Source organism: Medicago sativa, chromosome 1 (assembly GCF_051527215.1).
Source record: "Medicago sativa cultivar Bolivia chromosome 1, Bolivia_mono, whole genome shotgun sequence".
NCBI lineage: Eukaryota > Viridiplantae > Streptophyta > Magnoliopsida > Fabales > Fabaceae > Medicago > Medicago sativa.
In genome coordinates, this window is record NC_140749.1 from 56626501 (window position 1) to 56643937 (window position 17437).

At 31.9% G+C, this 17437-nt stretch overlaps 1 protein-coding gene across 1 annotated transcript; it reads right to left on the minus strand.

The window, feature by feature from the left end:
- Positions 1–1210: 1210 nt before the first annotated feature.
- LOC146955622 (Double Clp-N motif-containing P-loop nucleoside triphosphate hydrolases superfamily protein) lies at positions 1211–5330 on the minus strand. The gene is made up of 3 exons (XM_085722315.1): positions 3757–5330; positions 2760–2952; positions 1211–2476 (listed from the first exon to the last, which is right to left on the minus strand). The coding sequence occupies exons 1-3, from the start codon at positions 4935–4937 to the stop codon at positions 1424–1426; spliced, it is 2427 nt and encodes an 808-aa protein (XP_085578441.1). The 5' UTR covers positions 4938–5330; the 3' UTR covers positions 1211–1423.
- Positions 5331–17437: the final 12107 nt, after the last annotated feature.

Sequence of the window (17437 nt, forward strand, 5' to 3'; positions counted from 1 at the left end):
AAATGGGTACTAGACCAAAATCCAAGTAAACCATCCGAGGATGATGAACACCTATCTCGTTAAAAAAATTATTAGGAAAAATTAACATTGACTTAGCATCCTTCTTAGCCTTCATACCTAATTGTAGCATTATCAATATAAACAATAATTTTAGTTCCCACATGATAGAATCTAAACTTGTCAAAAGCAAACACTACAACAAGTAATTCTTTCTCAGCAGTGATATTGTAGTTGAGTTGAGCCTCAATAATTGTTCTGCTTGCATAATAGATGAATGAAAAATGATTATCATTACTTTATTTTAGAGTACATTTACAACTTATAAAGAGTTCATGAAGGTGTAAGATAGTTATGATGCATGTTCTATATGCTATACTGATTCTAAGATAGTTAGTTACAACTAACTAACTAGATAGAAGCTTGTGTATCTTCATGATGCAATAATGTTTGACAAACTTTTTTTTTTAAGGAGCCTAGCGGTTAGAGAAATTCTCCTTAAAGGTGAAAAATAGGGTGTCCGGGGTTCGAACCCCGGCCCCTGCATATATATGCATTATCCCTTATCAAGTGAGCTAAGCTCACGTGGACACAAACTTATTTTTTTATTACTTTAAAAAAATAATGAGATAAAATAATTTTTTAAGATGTAGGAGGTTTGTGGTTGTTTTTTATTTTTATATAAAGGGCATGTGTACTAAAGTTTCTGCATACGCAGGATCTAAGAAAGGGTCTCACCAATTGGTATATATTTATTTTTTTTGGTAGTACAACAATTGGTATATAATATCCAATTTTACATAAGAAGCTGTTTTTTGCTTTGGAGTTTTTTTTTTTTACTAGCTAATTTAATACATAGAAATCAACAGAGAAAATACAACGAGTACCAGAAATACTCTACACGTAAAAGGGAATAAACACAAGAAAAAGAAATGCAACAGTACAAAGCTAAGAAAACCCTTTTGGAGGTTATTTGTCTAATATAAGAAATATTTAATGTTTCATAGAAAAAAACACTTTATTTTGAAAAAAGTATTTATTTTTTTGAAGTAAGAAAAAAGTATTTATAAAACTGTGAAATAGTATTTTTTTTATTATTATTTATAGCATAAATGTTTAAAAATAAAAATTAATTAAATACAAGAAAATATATTTAGGATACAAAATATTTCTAACAGCTCTTTCAAAAAAAAAAAAAATTCTAACAGCAAAATGCTAAAAAAACTGAATTGATAGAAATTCGAAATTCCTGGAACAAAGATAGTTGATATACCTTCTAATATACATGTAGTTACATAATAATAAAATTAAGAGGAACGAAATTAATACCTAAGAAATGCAAAGAGGTGATTAAGAACATATGAAAGAAGAGAAACCTAGCTAGAAAAGAAGGAAAAAAAAAAAAGTTGTGTTCAAGAAATTTTCTTCATGATTCCTGAAATTTGAAGAGAATCTTTCTGTCTACGGATTCAAGTAGCCCAATTTCATCCACCAATCTATCATCCTCATCGTAATCCTCATCAATAGAAATATTCAAATCCAAAGAAACATAAGAACTTGTCTCATCCAAAGTAGCAACATTAATATCATCATCTTTGTCTTCTTGAGATGATCTTTGTTTTGGAGAACAAACTCTTGATCTTGAACTAAAACTTTCACAGCTTAGAATAATAATAGCATCACAAAAACCAACCTCTTCACCATTTGAATCCAAAACTCTTCCTTTCTCAATAGCCCTTTTGAAACCAATTTGTGAAAAATAATCAACTTGCTCTATATCTTCAACTAGAAAAACCCTATGAGGATTACTTGACATTGCATCACCAAATCTTCCAATATAAGTACAACTTGCTTCATCTCTTGTTCTTTTGTTTCTACTTTCCTCACTTGAATCAACTCTTGTTGAAGAAAAACTACTAAGTGATATTGAAATGAAATTATTGTAGGACCCAAAAACAAGCCTAGCTAATTCTTTTGCTATTTTTTCTTTTGCTTTCAAATCAACACCTTGGAAAAACAACCATGTTTCTTCTTTAGCATCATGATCATTGTTTTTCCCTTTTCTTTTCACCATTCCGGATCGGCATTGCAAAACCGTACTTGCAATTTCCGGTATTATATCTTTTTGCCATGGAACCTTTTTCTCCAAAGCATTGCATAGAGTTCTCATGTTCTCTAAATTTAGTTCTTTGAAATTGTTTAGTTGCTCCATTTGCACAAGGTCACTAGAAGAGGTTGAATTAGGGTTTGAAGGTTCATTTGACTTGGTTCCACTTTGAGAGAACCAAAAATGGCGATCGTGGTCGCTTTGTGACACATTGTTAGGATGTTGTTGATGCTCATAGGAGAAACCTGATGTAGATGAAGAAGGTGATACTGAAGATAATGTGAGAATTTTATCATCACAATGATAGGGTTGTTTTTGGATTGAACCACACATAGAGTTCCATTTTTTGCAAAGCTCTCCTACTTGGACATTCTGTAAATATAAAACAAGAGATAAGCTTCATTTTAGCAATATTACAATTTTTATGATAGCTAAATAACTTGAGTTTCAATAATAATATTATTGGATTATAATAGTACCTACCTATAAGACTCGTTAACTAAATCACAAAAAATGAAAAGTAATAATAATATTGTAGTAGTATCTAAATTTTTGTACTAAATTGATACAAATATTTATTATATATTTTGATTTGTGGGGCATGGTAAAAAATAATTAGTATGATATGTAAATATGATTGTGATAATAATGAGACCTGATCATTGTAAGCAATTCCTTTATTTTCATTTTTGTATTGTTGTAGCCATGCAGGAAGACTTGAACTTGATGAATCACTGTTACAAGCTTGTTGTTGCTTTTGAATCATTTGATCATCTCCTACTCCTTCATGCAATAGCCAGCTTGTTTTATTCTCAGCTTTCTCATTTGTTGACTCATTTTCTAAACCACTGAAGAGAAAAAGAAAAAAGAGGAAATGGTGTCATTTATTTGCTATATATTTATTTTAGGCTCTTTCACCATTTCAAATATTACTATCACCACATATAATGGTAAAACAGCTCAAAGATTTATGAAGCTATTAGAAATGGTTTATGAAGCTATTAGAAATGTGTTAACTCGAAAAAAGTTTCTCTCAAAAAAAAAAAAAAACTCGAAAAAAGTTAATAAAAACTAAGTTTAATAACTTCACTCTAACGCGTAAAAAAATTACATTGACACATTCACCAATTATATATGTCAAAAAAAATTTTAAAAATATCTATATAAATGTATAAATAATGATATAAAAGTAAAATTATTTTTTATCTAAACTTCAAAAGCAAAGTCTCTTTCCTAGTTAGTTCTTTTTTTTTTTTTAACTCTTTCCTAGTTAGGTCTTTTTTTGGTTAATGCTTCTTGTAATCAACTTAAAAAGCAACACTATAATGACTGATATGTCTCTAGCTTCAATGCACACATATTAAGCCATTTTTCCCATTACAATAACCACTTAAGAAACAAATAGGAAAGAAAGAAAAAACCAAAACATATTTTCCTTATATGGCTTGGCTTAAATAGCATTTTTTTAGTTTTAGCTTTTAACCTAGTAAAAGGAAAAGACAACTTCATTATTTATCCCTTTTCCAATGTCCATTTCATGATAGATAATTATTCATGAAAAGAAGGAAAGTAAAGATAGAATTAAAGCCAAAGCACAGTTACAAGTTACAGTGAATGATATCAAACTTTACCAAACTTCATGTTAATTTTACCTGTCAGTGATGAGACTCAATCTCAAGCTTCCAGCAGGTATAGTGATAGGATAAAGATTCCAAATAGTCTCAAGTGATGGATTTCCATTTTTACATCTCATGTAACCTTGAAAAGTAGCAATACACATCAACCAAAACTTTCCACATTCTCCAACACCATTAACCAATTTTCCAATCTCCATTATCATGTGATCCAAAGGACAATAATAGCCTCTAATCATCCCTTGTTTCTTCTTATAATCAAACAACCATTTTAGATCTCCAAGATATAAAACATATCCTTTTCCATTAAAACTCTTTTTTGCAAGTCCCTTAATCTCTTCAACTTTTTCCTCAATTTCAACCCTTGAAAATTTACCAAAATCAGAAAGAGAAAGAGAAATAATCTTAACACCTTTAAGAGATTCATCAACATCTCCTTTATCAAACTTTTCCATTACTCCTTTAACTACACCTTCAAGAGTAGCTACACATTCTCCAGCAATAACAATACTCTTTCTTTGATTCATCTTTAAATTATCAACAACACTATTGATATCCTCAACCCTAATTGGATCCAATACCAATGTTTTGTTGGAAACTATCTCTTGAGAGTGAGAAGAAAGAGTTTGATTATTGTTTTCCTTTGACTTTCCACTCATAGAAGAAGGATTTTCCAAAGAAACAGCTTGTTCAACATTGGTTTTCACTTGAGTACTATTAAACCCTGCTTCTCTCATAACCCTACTAACACTAGGGTCATCTAAAATTGAAATAATGAGTTGTTCAAGCTCAATCTTCACCGTCAAAAGTGGTTGTTGTTGATTCTCAATCGATCCACGACGTTGATGAGCTTGAGCACGCTTAAAAGCGGCAACTAAAGCATTTGAGATAGAAGGATACTGAGACTGAGATTGAGAATGATGAGAACCCAACATAGGGCTATTACAAGTTGTCGCTGGCAAACGATTGAGTGCGACATTGAAGCAAAGCTCTAAAGCCTTGCATTGAAGAGGGTGGGAGTGAGATTGAAGACAAGCTGTTCTTAATAATCCATTGGTAACACTAAGCATAGTGTTTGCAACATGAAGTGGTGTTACTTGAGCATGGCCACGACGCTTTGCTAGGGTTATTGCTTGCTTTATTACGTTTGCAGCTTCTGTGGTTAGGCCTTGTTGCAAAGAACAGTTTCCCGTTCTCATCTTTAGGATATTATGTACTTCTTTAAGGTAAGTAGAGAGAGAGAGAGAGAGAGAGAGAGAGAGAGAGAGAGAGAGAGAGAGAGAGGGGAGAAGAAGCTAGAAATTAAGAGTGAGTGAGTTTGAACTTTCAAGGGTTAAGGTGGTGTTCATTTGGATTGAGAGAATGATGATATATGGAGAAGACTAAGAGGTAGGAAACTTAGGGTGATGAAGAAACAAAGTGATTTGTTGGTATAATATATAAGATATAAGATAGTTATAGGGTTGGAACTTGGAAGCTAGGTTTTGTTATGATGAAAATATATAAAAGGGTGAAGGATTGAGATCACTAATTGTTTTTGAATGAAACTTTGTTTAGTTTGGTCTAAAAGGAGAAGGAGAGAAAGAGGGGACGAGGAAAGAGTAAGGGGTGTGAAATTTATGGGATGTATGAGTTGTGCTTTTCTTGTGGGAGAGGTAAAATTATGGGGTCCAAAGTGGATTTTGTTGTAGAAAGTGGATTGCATGTGCTGACAAGCAGGACTATTTCACCAGTATCAAAGGCAGCTTAGCTTTGCCTTATTATTTCTCTCTCTTCCTTTCAACAAACTTCGTATAAAAGTTTTGGTATTTGGAGTGGGGGTAGGGCACTTTCTCTTCTATATATGCATAATGTATGCATAATGTTTTAGTAGTTTCTTTTTTTTTTTTTCAAGAGGAAGAAAGCTAGGTACCAACTAATCTTGTCCTAAATTATGAGTGGTTAATATATAGATCACATGAAATCGTCGAGATTTAATTATAGTTTTCTTTTGTAAAAGAAAACTACAATTAAATCTTGACGATTTCATAATTGTAATTTTAATCCTTTAACTTTTATGATTATGTGATTTTGATTTTCTACTTTTTCTTTAGAAATTATATATGGAATCTTTATGTTTTCTTCATTTATGATTTAGTGGTCATCATCCTAAATTTACATTGAGGTGATATTATTGACTAACACTCCACCGTCATAGTTAATGTAGCTTTTGTTTAACAGATTTCAATCACTCAATATTTTTTTTTTTTGAGGGAATCACTCAATATTTTTTTTTTGAGGGAATCACTCTCAATTGTACATATTGATATTTCGCATTTTTTTTCTTTTTAATTTTAAGGAAACTAGCAACAGATCCGTGCTAAGCACGGGCCCGTGTTTCGCACGGGCTGATTCTTAAGTCGCGATTTATGCGTCAAAACGCATTTACAATATTATTTATATTGAGAAATAAGAAGAAAAAAAATTATTGATAAAGATGAAGATAATAATCAAAACATTGAAATAGTTGTTATTAAATAATATAAAGTGGTAGAGTCACACATTAAGAATATTTGAGTCGAAAAACATCTCTCTAAAACTTTTCCCTCTGTCCTCTCTCTAGATTTACACGCGCCTCCTTCCTCTAATCCAAACTTCTTCTTTCTGATGTAGAGCTGTGAGTGGTGGTGCGACGAGGTTCACCCTCCGCACCACCGGGGACCCCTTTTCCATTTTCGGCGGTTGCGGATCCAGATCTGTCAGATCCGGTACTGGTGTCACTCTTTTCTGTCGTGGTTGCAGTCTGAGAATGCTAGGCAGCAGGGCCTCCACCTCGCCGGAGGGTTTGGGGAGATACAGGTAGGCGGCGCCGCCTCTGGGCACAGCAGTTGGTGGGTTGTGCCGCCACGTCGGTTTGTTCGGTGGTGGTTTTTTGTCCCCTCTTGAAAGGCTTTGTTCGCTTTCCGTGGTTCCGTTCGGTTTAGGCCAGTACCCTTAGTACATATATCTTTATCTGTACGAGGATGCTTTGGCTGCTACCATTCTTCTGCATAATGGCTTCTTGTCCTTACAACTCACTCCTCTATATGACGACCCTCTCTTCAATCTGGTTGGATTGTCTGATCTGCTTGCCTCCTCTTGGCGTTGTTCCAGGCTGTTGGTGGTGTGAGGGCCGCATATGTCGGTGGTGATAGGGTGGTGGTGCTGTCCATGATTGTTTGGTGGTGAGGAGGTTTTGTGTTGGCGGTGATGAGGTTGTTTGGTGATGATGGTGGTGCCGTGGGTTGGTGGTGATGTGCGGTGGTGGTGGATATGTGGCGATTGTGATGTGTGGCGATGGCAATGTGTGGTGGTGGTCGGTGGTGGTGGCAGACATGTGGTGTGGAGGGGGTAATGTGTGAAGATGTGGCTGCAGGTGTGGCGTTACCTTTTTCATTCACGATTAATCCTCCTTCAACGAACTCCCGGATCGTTTGTCGTCGTTAGGATCGTGGTGGTTGTGGTTGTTCGCGCAGGTGGTCGTGGTGTTTCAGATTTTGCTTGTTTTGGTAGTAGACCCCCTGTGTCACTGTGTGTTCATTATTTTTACCATTTCGATGTTATATTCTGTTTGTGTTGTGGTGTTGCGTGGTGGTGGAAGTGTTTCGATTGAGGTGGTGGCTTTGCGTGGGGGATCGTGGGTCTGTCTCGGTGAAGCTTGGAGGGGTGGTCGTGGGTTTGATGTTGGAACGGTTTGCGAACGACAGCTTTATAAGGGGGTGGTTGGTGTTGTTTTAGGTGAGGATGTGGGTGTTTGTTGGGGGTGATTTCTTTTGGAGGCTATCTCTGTTACTCGGGTCCTTGTCCGTCGTCACTCGCTCTTTTGTGTTTTTGGTTTTGTCAAGGTGTGTTGGATGTTTGGAGGAAGAGGGTCCCGTTGAAATGAGCCTTTTCCTTTGATCTGTTTATTGTTTGTACCACCGCATATCTTGTCGTTTGTCATACTTTTTGAGTGCTAGATTCCGGTGGGCCGGTTATTTTTGATTCGAGATCGGGAGTCGGTGTCTAGCTGCAAGCTTGTTTGGCGTGATTTGGTGTTTCTCTGGTGTACCGGGGTGAGGGGTGCCCTTCTAATTTGGTCATAAAGTCTGGTTGGCCGATCACTTTTGATTCGAGATCGGAAGTCAGTTCTTTGGATCAAGTTCGGTTTTGGGCTTTTTATGGTTTCTTTCGGTAAATTGGAGGTTGATTGGTGGTGGAAGCCGAATGATCTTTTGGATAGGAGTTTTTCGGAGGTGGCTTAGCTTTGGTGTCCTGGATTGGGAGTTTTTTTTTAGGGGTTGTTTCTTTGGGGGGTGAGTAGTGAAGATGGGCGGTGTTGGATATCGTTTTTACAGTGGTCGTTTTCATGAAGGAGTCTGTTTTAGGTGGTGACGTGAATTTTGGTGGGTGTTGTCCTCAGGGGTGTTATTTAGGGTGTTTATTTTCGGGTGTCCCGTCTATATACGGCGCCTTTTGTTTGTATGCTCAATTTCACCAGTCTTTGTTCGTCTTGAGCAAGGATTTGGTTGTTTAATAATATTTGCTGTTTCAAAAAAAAAATATAAAGTGGTAGACTAAAAATATGTGAAAATATTATAAATAATAAAATCACAATAATGATAACGTGAACGTTAATAAACCCCGTGATTTTTGTATATCATATATAGAAAAATATTTGTAATTTTTTAGCATTTTTTTATTTTTATATGAATTTATAAACAATGAATATGTATATCGTGCAAGATTCTTATATCAAATTATAATTAATTAGTATATTATAATCACTCCCACTATTATTTAGAAGATACAATTAGGCATGACAATGTGGCGGGTGGGGATAGGTTTTACCTTCCCCGTCTCCATACCTTACTACCATATACTTACCCGCTATCCTACCCATACCCAACGGGGATAAGAAATCAAATCTCATTCTTGTGTCCGACGGGTTAGGGTATCCCAACCCCATCCCCGCAATGGATAATTTTTTTTAATAAAATAGAAGTATTTTTCTGCCTCAGACACAATGTGCAATGCATTATCCTGCAAAGAAATGATGACGATAGATCATGGCTATGGTGATAAAGAATAGAGAGAACTCTGAGAAGTTAGTATCATTTGATAGACTGAGACTCTGATTGTGTGACTGCAATGATTTATGGTTTGAGTTTCTTTTTATATAAAAGGGGGCAATAAAATGATTTTCTACATTTGGGACGAGTTTGAGTATGGGTTTAGGGTGGGTATACATATTTCCCTGTTACTCATCCCGTACCCGTGTTTTAAAATCGAGGAAAACCCAAACTGAGTCAAAGCGGGGAAAAATCCATTAAATTGAGTTCAGTTCGGATGGGTACTTGCGGGTATGGGTTTTGTTGTCATGCCTAGATACAATACATAAAAAAAAAATGAATTTAACTAATTAATATGTGACTGATTGCTGTCTCATGTATGATTTGTACAACAATATTAGCTAGTGTCTAATTAATTAGAGAGTAACGTATATCTTGTGTTTTTTTATATAGTCATTCTTTGAAAGGTTATAATGATTAATAATGAATAACGATCAAAAATAATAATTTTAGAATATGATATTAAGATAAACCAAAAAACTTATGAAAATCATTTATACAAAAGAAGTAATCTTGAACATGTGTAATTTTATGTAAAGTAGTTGTATTTCTCATAATAAATACTAACCTCGTGCATAATTTATAAATGAGAATGATTTTGCAACTCTCTCAAAGTTATGTTATTTGTGCTCATTCAATTGGATATACTTGAATCAATTTAGATGTAAAAACATGTATCAGTGAGAAATAGTCCTATGTTTTTTTTTTGTCAAAAAAAAGTCCTGTGTTTTTTTTTCTTTTTTATTTACTATTTTTTTCGTGTTTTTTTAAGTATCGGTATAAAATGTTTCTCCTATTTTTTTATATTATTCATAAGTGAAATGTATTTATTAATGTTTTTTATTAGAAACACACGATGAGATAAAATCACATGTGCGTCATATAGTTTCTTTTTAGTAAATGTAAATTAAATATATGACAAATTTGTTACGAAAAAAAAACGTCATTCAAAAATTTATAGATATTTTTATCATGATAAAAACCACCTCTTTAGGGCCTTTGGCCCTCTTTTGTACCAAAAAAGAAAACACTCTTTAAAAAGAACAATTCCGAACCCGTTTTGTTACAAATTAAAATAAAAGTGATTTTGATATCTATTATTTAAGAGAATTTATAAAACAAATCACGATTTATTTTGGTTGGTTATTGTAATTAAAATCACATGTTTTAAATAATTTAATTTGTTTGGATAGAACTATAAAAAAATGGATTTTTTGTTACAAAATTACATCAACTTTAATAATTAGAGAAAGATTAACTTTAATAATTTGAGAAAGATAATAGATTGTAAATTGTTTTTAACTCTTTAGATATTTAGAAATTGAATTATAGAAAAATTTATTTTGATTGGGATTAAGATTAAGTTTGTTTGTTCTTTAAAAAAAGATTAAGTTAGAGTTTTTTATCAAGTGAGTTTGTTTTAATTTGATTTTAAGAGAGAAAATATAGGGGGAGGTTGAAGCAAAAGACACAAAAGAATATAATTTTGATGATGACTCAAAAAATTAAGAAGGGGTAAGATTGTATGTTTGTACACAATAAGTTTCATAATTAGAGAATAATTAGAAAATAAAAGATTAAGTTTGTTTGTTATTTTAAAAAAAGATTAAGTTAGTATGTTTTATCGAGTGAGTTTGTTTTAATTTGTTTATAAATGAGAAAAAATAGAGGGAGGTTGAAGCAAAAGACACAAAATGATATAATTTTGATGACGTGTCAAAAAATTAAGAAGGGGTAAGATTGTATTTTTGGTAGACATTAAGTTTCATAATTAGTTAGAGAATAAAAGAATAGATTTTTTGTTTTTGAAGTAGAATAAAATAATAGATTAATAATTAGAGAAAGATTAACTTTAATAATTTGAGAAAGATAATAGATTGTAAATTGTTTTTAACTTTTTAGATATTTAGAAGTTGAATTATAGAAAAATTTATTTTGATTGGGATTAAATTTAAGTTTGTTTGTTCTTTAAAAAAAAGATTAAGTTAGAGTGTTTTATCAAGTGAGTTTGTTTTAATTTGTTTTTAACAGAGATAATATAGGGGGAGGTTGAAGCAAAAGACACAAAAGAATATAATTTTGATGACTCAAAAAATTAAGAAGGGGTAAGATTGTAGTTTTGGTACACATCAAGTTTCATAATTAGAGAATAGATTATTAAAAAATAAAAGATTAAGTTTGTTTGTTATTTAAAAAAATGATTAAGTTAGTGTGTTTTATGGAGTGAGTTTGTTATAGTTTGTTTATAAAAGAGAAAAAATAGAGGGAGGTTGAAACAAAAGACACAAAATGATATAATTTTGATGACGTGTCAAAAAATTAAGAAGGGGTATGATTGTATTTTTGGTAGATATTAAGTTTCATAATTAGAGAATAGAAGGCACGCGGGTGACTATGAGGATTGAGTGCCATTTAATTATAAGGAAAAGGCACACTTTCTCTTCTAAGTGTGAAGTAACACCACAAGCATATTCAAAGCAACAAAGATAAGAAAGAAAGGGGAAAATAATACATCAATATTATTTACCTAATTCAGTCCAAAATGACCTATTATGTGGAAGAGAGCAGCTCTCCAATCCACTATGATAAAAAGTGATATAAAGAGGTTACAAAAAAATTAGCTTAAGAGCTCACAAGAGAACAAACCCTAATTTCCACCCATTCCACACTCATAAATGAATCATAAGAGAAAACACTTAAAAAAACTTTTTGATCCTTCCAATAATGAAATCTTACTACCCAAAGGTGTTTACAGATGTTTCCACCCAAGATATAAACTCTCACAAAAGACACTCAACCCTAAAGTTCCCTCATTTGATTTCTCAAGTTTATCTCTCTTCAAGCTCTCTCAAAACATGAAGAATGAAGTCTTATATAATGCACATGACCCGAGAATATATTTCCCCGATTTCCACACATCGTGCCACGATTTGTAGTTCCTACAGTACGAACTGATTGTTATCCACTAAATTGTATCATAATTTCTTTCCTTTGTGCCACGATTTTTGTCAAGACAAAACCTCCAAAATCTGAACCAAATCGTGTCACGATCTTACCAAGTCGTGCCACGATTTTTGACGAAGCTTCAACATTATTTGAGTCAAAAAAACAACATATTATTTTTCACATTTTTTATACTTTCATTTTTTTCCCATTTGCTTCAAGTGTAGTTGAATCAATTGGACCAATTATAACATAAAACTCTCACAAGTTCCATCTCCATCCCATTTACTTCAACTTTTTATTATATTTATATAATTTTTAGATTAAATTGATTTTTTTTCTTTTATTCTTTTGAACAATTCTATGTTTTTATATTTATGTATTGGGGAGAGAGAATATCTTTCTCTCATAAGAGTGCCAAAATCGAGGGCCTGAAAAGAGAATGGGGCCTCTCTTTACTATAGACTTATATAAGAATGACAAAATGTGTACGATTTTCTTCCAAACCCAAAGGTAACAAATAACAACAAGGGAATAAAGTGTTGAGTCACACTTTTCTTTATAATTTTTACAGATTAAAAATGCAGTAAAAAACAATAAATTAATTAATTAACTACAGACACCTTTGAAAACTCATGATGTTGCATGGGATCAATTCATAGACCAACATTCTCTTCCGAGCCGGTATTATTCCTTGGTTCTTTTTTTTTTTTTTTTTTTTGAAGAATATTCCTTGGTTCTTTCTCTCTCCATTAATTTCTTAAAGTTACGTCTCTTTTGCGCTTATATATAGAATGAGAGAAAACAAGTGGCATTTCCACAACATTAACAAAATTATCTTACTTATCAAAACAAAAAAAAACAAAACAAAAAATCTTACAAATGTATTTAACTCCCACAACAAAATCAACGGGTTTAGGGTGAAATATCTCTCACTTTTTTTTTTAATATGATATACGGCCAGGGACGGACCCAGAAATTTTCCGCTGTGTGGGCCACATATAATATTTTAGTCTTTAAAGCATGAGTGTATACTTGTATTTTTAAGAAATGTACATCATATTGTTCTATGTGGGTTTTCATGTCATAATTTTTGAATGATTTTCACACTTTCAATGCCAGTAAAACTATAAAATATCTCGGGTGCAATTGGTAGGAACATTGCGATATACAAGGGTCGGGGTTTGAACCCTTAATTCTTTACTTATTCACCTTAAGGGTGAATATTTAGTCATTAGACTACTTGATTAAAAATAAAAACTATTAAGAGTTTTTTTTGAAAGAACTATAAAAGATTTTTTTGTTAATATAAAAGCATCTATTTCAATATAAGTAACCAAACAATCATTTAAATATTCATCTCTCATACAATTTCACAATTGATTTTTGATAATAGTTGTATAACCGAGAGACACTAGCAAGAAATGTAGACTTTTTGATGTATTAAAAATAATAGTGTATTGTTTTTATAGACAAATTTTATCCATCCCCATGCTTTGATATGTCCTAGTACATGGAAGAAAAAAAAATTCTAAGTCAAGTGAGGGCCTAGGCCCACACACCCACCAACGTGGGTCCGTCCCTGTATACGGCTCAAAATCGACTAATATCATAACCAATCTGGTCACCTATTAACAGTGAATTCAATTGAAGATAAAACAAAGTATTATGTGGATTAGTCCAACAAAAAAATTGTTGTCAAGTGAAGAATACAAACGTAGGTCTCAAGTCTTTACCACCAGACTAATCTTAACGTTAAATATCTCAGGTGTCAAGTCTTTACCATCCTCAATTGTGATGTTATCAACAATTTGGACCAAGATTTCACGGATTCTTGTGTCAAATTTATGTTGGGAGCATAAAATTCCAATTCTTCAATATTGGCTTTTGCATAGAAAGGAGAGCATGCACATATAGCACCCACTACTAAGTGCTCTTCTTCCATCTATCTAGGTGTTCACAAAAAAGAAATCAGAGAATATTTTCGAACACAGATACCTCCCTTTCACTCCTCAATCATCTACTTCACTTTTACTTGTTTTGTGCAATGACCCATGACGTATCATGAATGTGTGAATCAGTCAGTAATATATAATTTCAGTCCATGCATGTCATCTTGAAAGAAAGCATGAGTTTAATGAAACATGTTGAGTAACATCACTAGAAAGAAAGGAAAAAAAAAGAAGGACAAATAATGATCTAATAATCATAGATAGTTGATGATATAATGGATGACTAGTTGATGAGCACTCAATGCTAGAAACAGTATAAACCCACTTAAGCAACATATGGAAAATGCCTACGTTAAGATATGTCTTCAATTCATGTAACTGGGGTGATATTTTGAAGCTCAAATATTTTTTTATTTTTTAACGGCAAAAAAATAATATATTGATAGAATGAGAGAAGTATAAAAAGTACTTAACCCTCTAATATGGAAAAGTATAAAGGGTACTCGACCAAAATCAAAAACAAACATCTGACAAGGGAACTTAAATAGTCAAACAAAATATAAAGGCACTAGTTTTGAACCGGTTGTAATTTGAAATAAAATTGTTCATTTTATCGTTGCAATTCGCTAATAATTTTTTGTGAGAAATAAGAATGTCTATGTTTTGTTGTACTCTTGGACAAGGTGAAATTGATTTCGAAATTCGTTTTGAAGCTAGAATTTTAAGCTTTTGCCTTTTTAATTGATTTTTATCCTCTAATTTATTGTGCAACTCACTTTTCTATTACTGTTTCCGAACAAAATTCATTTTATGTTAACTCACTTTTAATCATAATCAATTTTACACAATCAAATCATTCAAAATCAATTTTTGGTCATCTCACAACCAAAGACATGTTTTGTTTTAGAAATGAACTCAGTTGGAACAAATTAACTGCTCCAATTATAGGGAAACAAAAATCAATGATCTTTCATTTTTTATTTGAATGATTATCACATCTAATTATACATTAAAAAGTGATCAGTGCTTGCTACTAAAATAACCAAGTATAAAATATAAATTGAATCTTTTAACCTGAGTAATAATACAATTTTTCTCTCTTCTTAAAGTGCTTTATTAAGTTCATAAATTGAGAAATTATATTATAGTACTTTGTTCCATTCTTTTGGGCATGAATTGTTTGCAATTCACGTGAATAAAGCAGATGTACAAGATAAATGTGTAGATGCTTAGGATTAAAACCCAAAATGAATCTATTAACAGGTAATCCAAATCTACAAACTGTTTATAAAGTATATTGTGCTTTTGGACAAGCATTTACTATGGCTAACTGACTATAACTAGCAATAGAGCATTTTCAAGTCAAAAAAGTATCTTCTATCTTTGTTGGCCTAAAAAGACTTGCAAAGGGTACCCAAATTATTTGAACAAATAGCACTCTCTTATGCTAGCTACAAAAGAAGTGTTTGAACAAAAGACACAAGAATATATAAACTTAGGACAGCCCAATACTTCTCTTTCTACCCCACTAATACTAACGGTTTAACTTTTTTATTTTTGAAATAAAAGGTTATTTATTGTAATTTAACCCTAAATGTATTTGGTACCATTTAAGATTGAATGGTAACCAACTTTTTTTATTGTAATTTAACCCTAAATGTATTTGGACACCATGAGATTTAAGACAAAGTGAAAGGTACATGACTATCTTTTCTCTTCTTTCACAATCAATGCACCCGTCTTGATTACCATTCATACACATTTTATTGACTAGTGATATTTGAACAACCATTTGAGACAACTTTTGATGACAACTTATTTTTTCTCTCTTTTCATTGGTTAAAAACAATGGAAAGAGAAAAAGGAAGAGAGAGAATAAGAGGATAATGTGAGTATGAGAAAGAAAGTTGTTAAAAAATTGTCACAAAGTGGTTGTACAAATATCATTTCTCCATTTTATTAGAGCTCAAATATTAATATAACCCCAACTTTTGCTTAAAGTAAAGTAGTCTATCATAAAGCAATATTAAAAGTAAAATATGGCATTATCTACTCAAAAGGGACGCTCATTTTATGCTTTTTGAACTTCAAATAAGCATCTTCGACCTCTACGTGGCCATGTGGCAGAAAGCAAATATGTAAGCATCTCCAACGAGGTTTTATATGGTATGTTTCATAGTCTTAAGGAACGCTTATTTAGCTCTTTTTATTCAATGAAGCAATCTGCTTGGCAAGTTGGTTCTATAAATTATTTTGTAGATATCTTTTATAGTATTAGTATATTGTATCATACACAAAAAAATTAACTTCTTGTAGTATATTAGGACCTATTTGATTGTGACTTCAAGAAGTGATTTCCTTAAGCTTTTTAAAAAAAAAGTGAGTTGCTTAAGTGAGATAAGATATAGTTCTTGTTTTTTGTTGAGTTGCTTAAAAATTTAACGATTTGAATAAAATAGAGTTGCTTAAAAATTCAACAATTTGAATAAAATATGGATGAGTTATATACACACACAATAGAGAGATTTAGTAGTGTTATGCAACATGAATAAAATATGGATGAGTTATATACACACACAATAGAGAGATTTAGTAGTGGTTATGCAACATAAAACGAGTTGTTTACAATTTTGTCGAAGGCCAAAAAAATTATATTGTAACCTACAATTGATATCAATTTTTTACAACAATTTAGATGATTTGCGCAATTTAAATTTGTAGTTAATTACATTTAGTGATGGTTAACTAATATAATAAAGTGTTTGACTCATTAACCGTTGATCCAACATAAGTCACCACGATTTTAAACATCATTAACCACAATTATCAAGTATATATTTGAATACAAGTTGTGCTTAACAAATATGATATATATTTGATCACTTCAAACTCATGTATATTTAAACACCAGGTAAATGATTATATAATTGATATACATAAGTATATTTAAACATTTGAGAATCATAACTTATGACGTTTAAAATTGTGGACAATTGTGTTTAGGTAATATGTTACGGCATATTGTTATATTCATTAACCTAATCAAATTAACAATAAGTGAAATGTATTAACCATTTAAATTGTTGAAGAATTTTGATGTCAAATTTATATGTCAAAATAACAAAACTATTAGAGATATTACTAGGGAAAAGAAGCAATTTGTGTTTAGGTAATATGTTACGGCATATTGTTATATTCATTAACCTAATCAAATTAACAATAAGTGAAATGTATTAACCATTTAAATTGTTGAAGAATTTTGATGTCAAATTTATATGTCAAAATAACAAAACTATTAGAGATATTACTAGGGAAAAGAAGCAATAGGAGATTAATTAATAGCATTGGGCAGGATGGGCAGCTTTAAAGACTAAAATGTGGAGGAAAAAGTTGCTCTAATTTTGACATGACAGCCTTGTTAATGTAAAGGTGATGGAATTACGTACCACACACTTTTTTCTCCAAAAGTTTCTTATTATTTTATGCCTTATAGTATCTGATATGCACTTATGATTTATTTATTAGGAAGAAATTAAAGCCGGTATATCATCAGGAATACAAATGATTACTCTACCTCGTGTTATCTGTGCTTAACCACAGAAGAAGAATCGAATCTAAGCACTTATGGAATGCTTTGTATTGTATATGCAGTTATTGTGTGCACAAAATGGGGTT

Coding starts and splice junctions, on each gene's coding strand:
- LOC146955622 (XM_085722315.1), bottom strand. CDS start 4,937: ATGAGAACGGGAAACTGTTCTTTGCAACAAGGCCTAACCACAGAAGCT. Junction 2,953..3,756: donor TTGAGTCTCATCACTGACAG/GTAAAATTAACA, acceptor TTTTCTCTTCAG/TGGTTTAGAAAATGAGTCAA. Junction 2,477..2,759: donor GAATTGCTTACAATGATCAG/GTCTCATTATTA, acceptor TTATATTTACAG/AATGTCCAAGTAGGAGAGCT.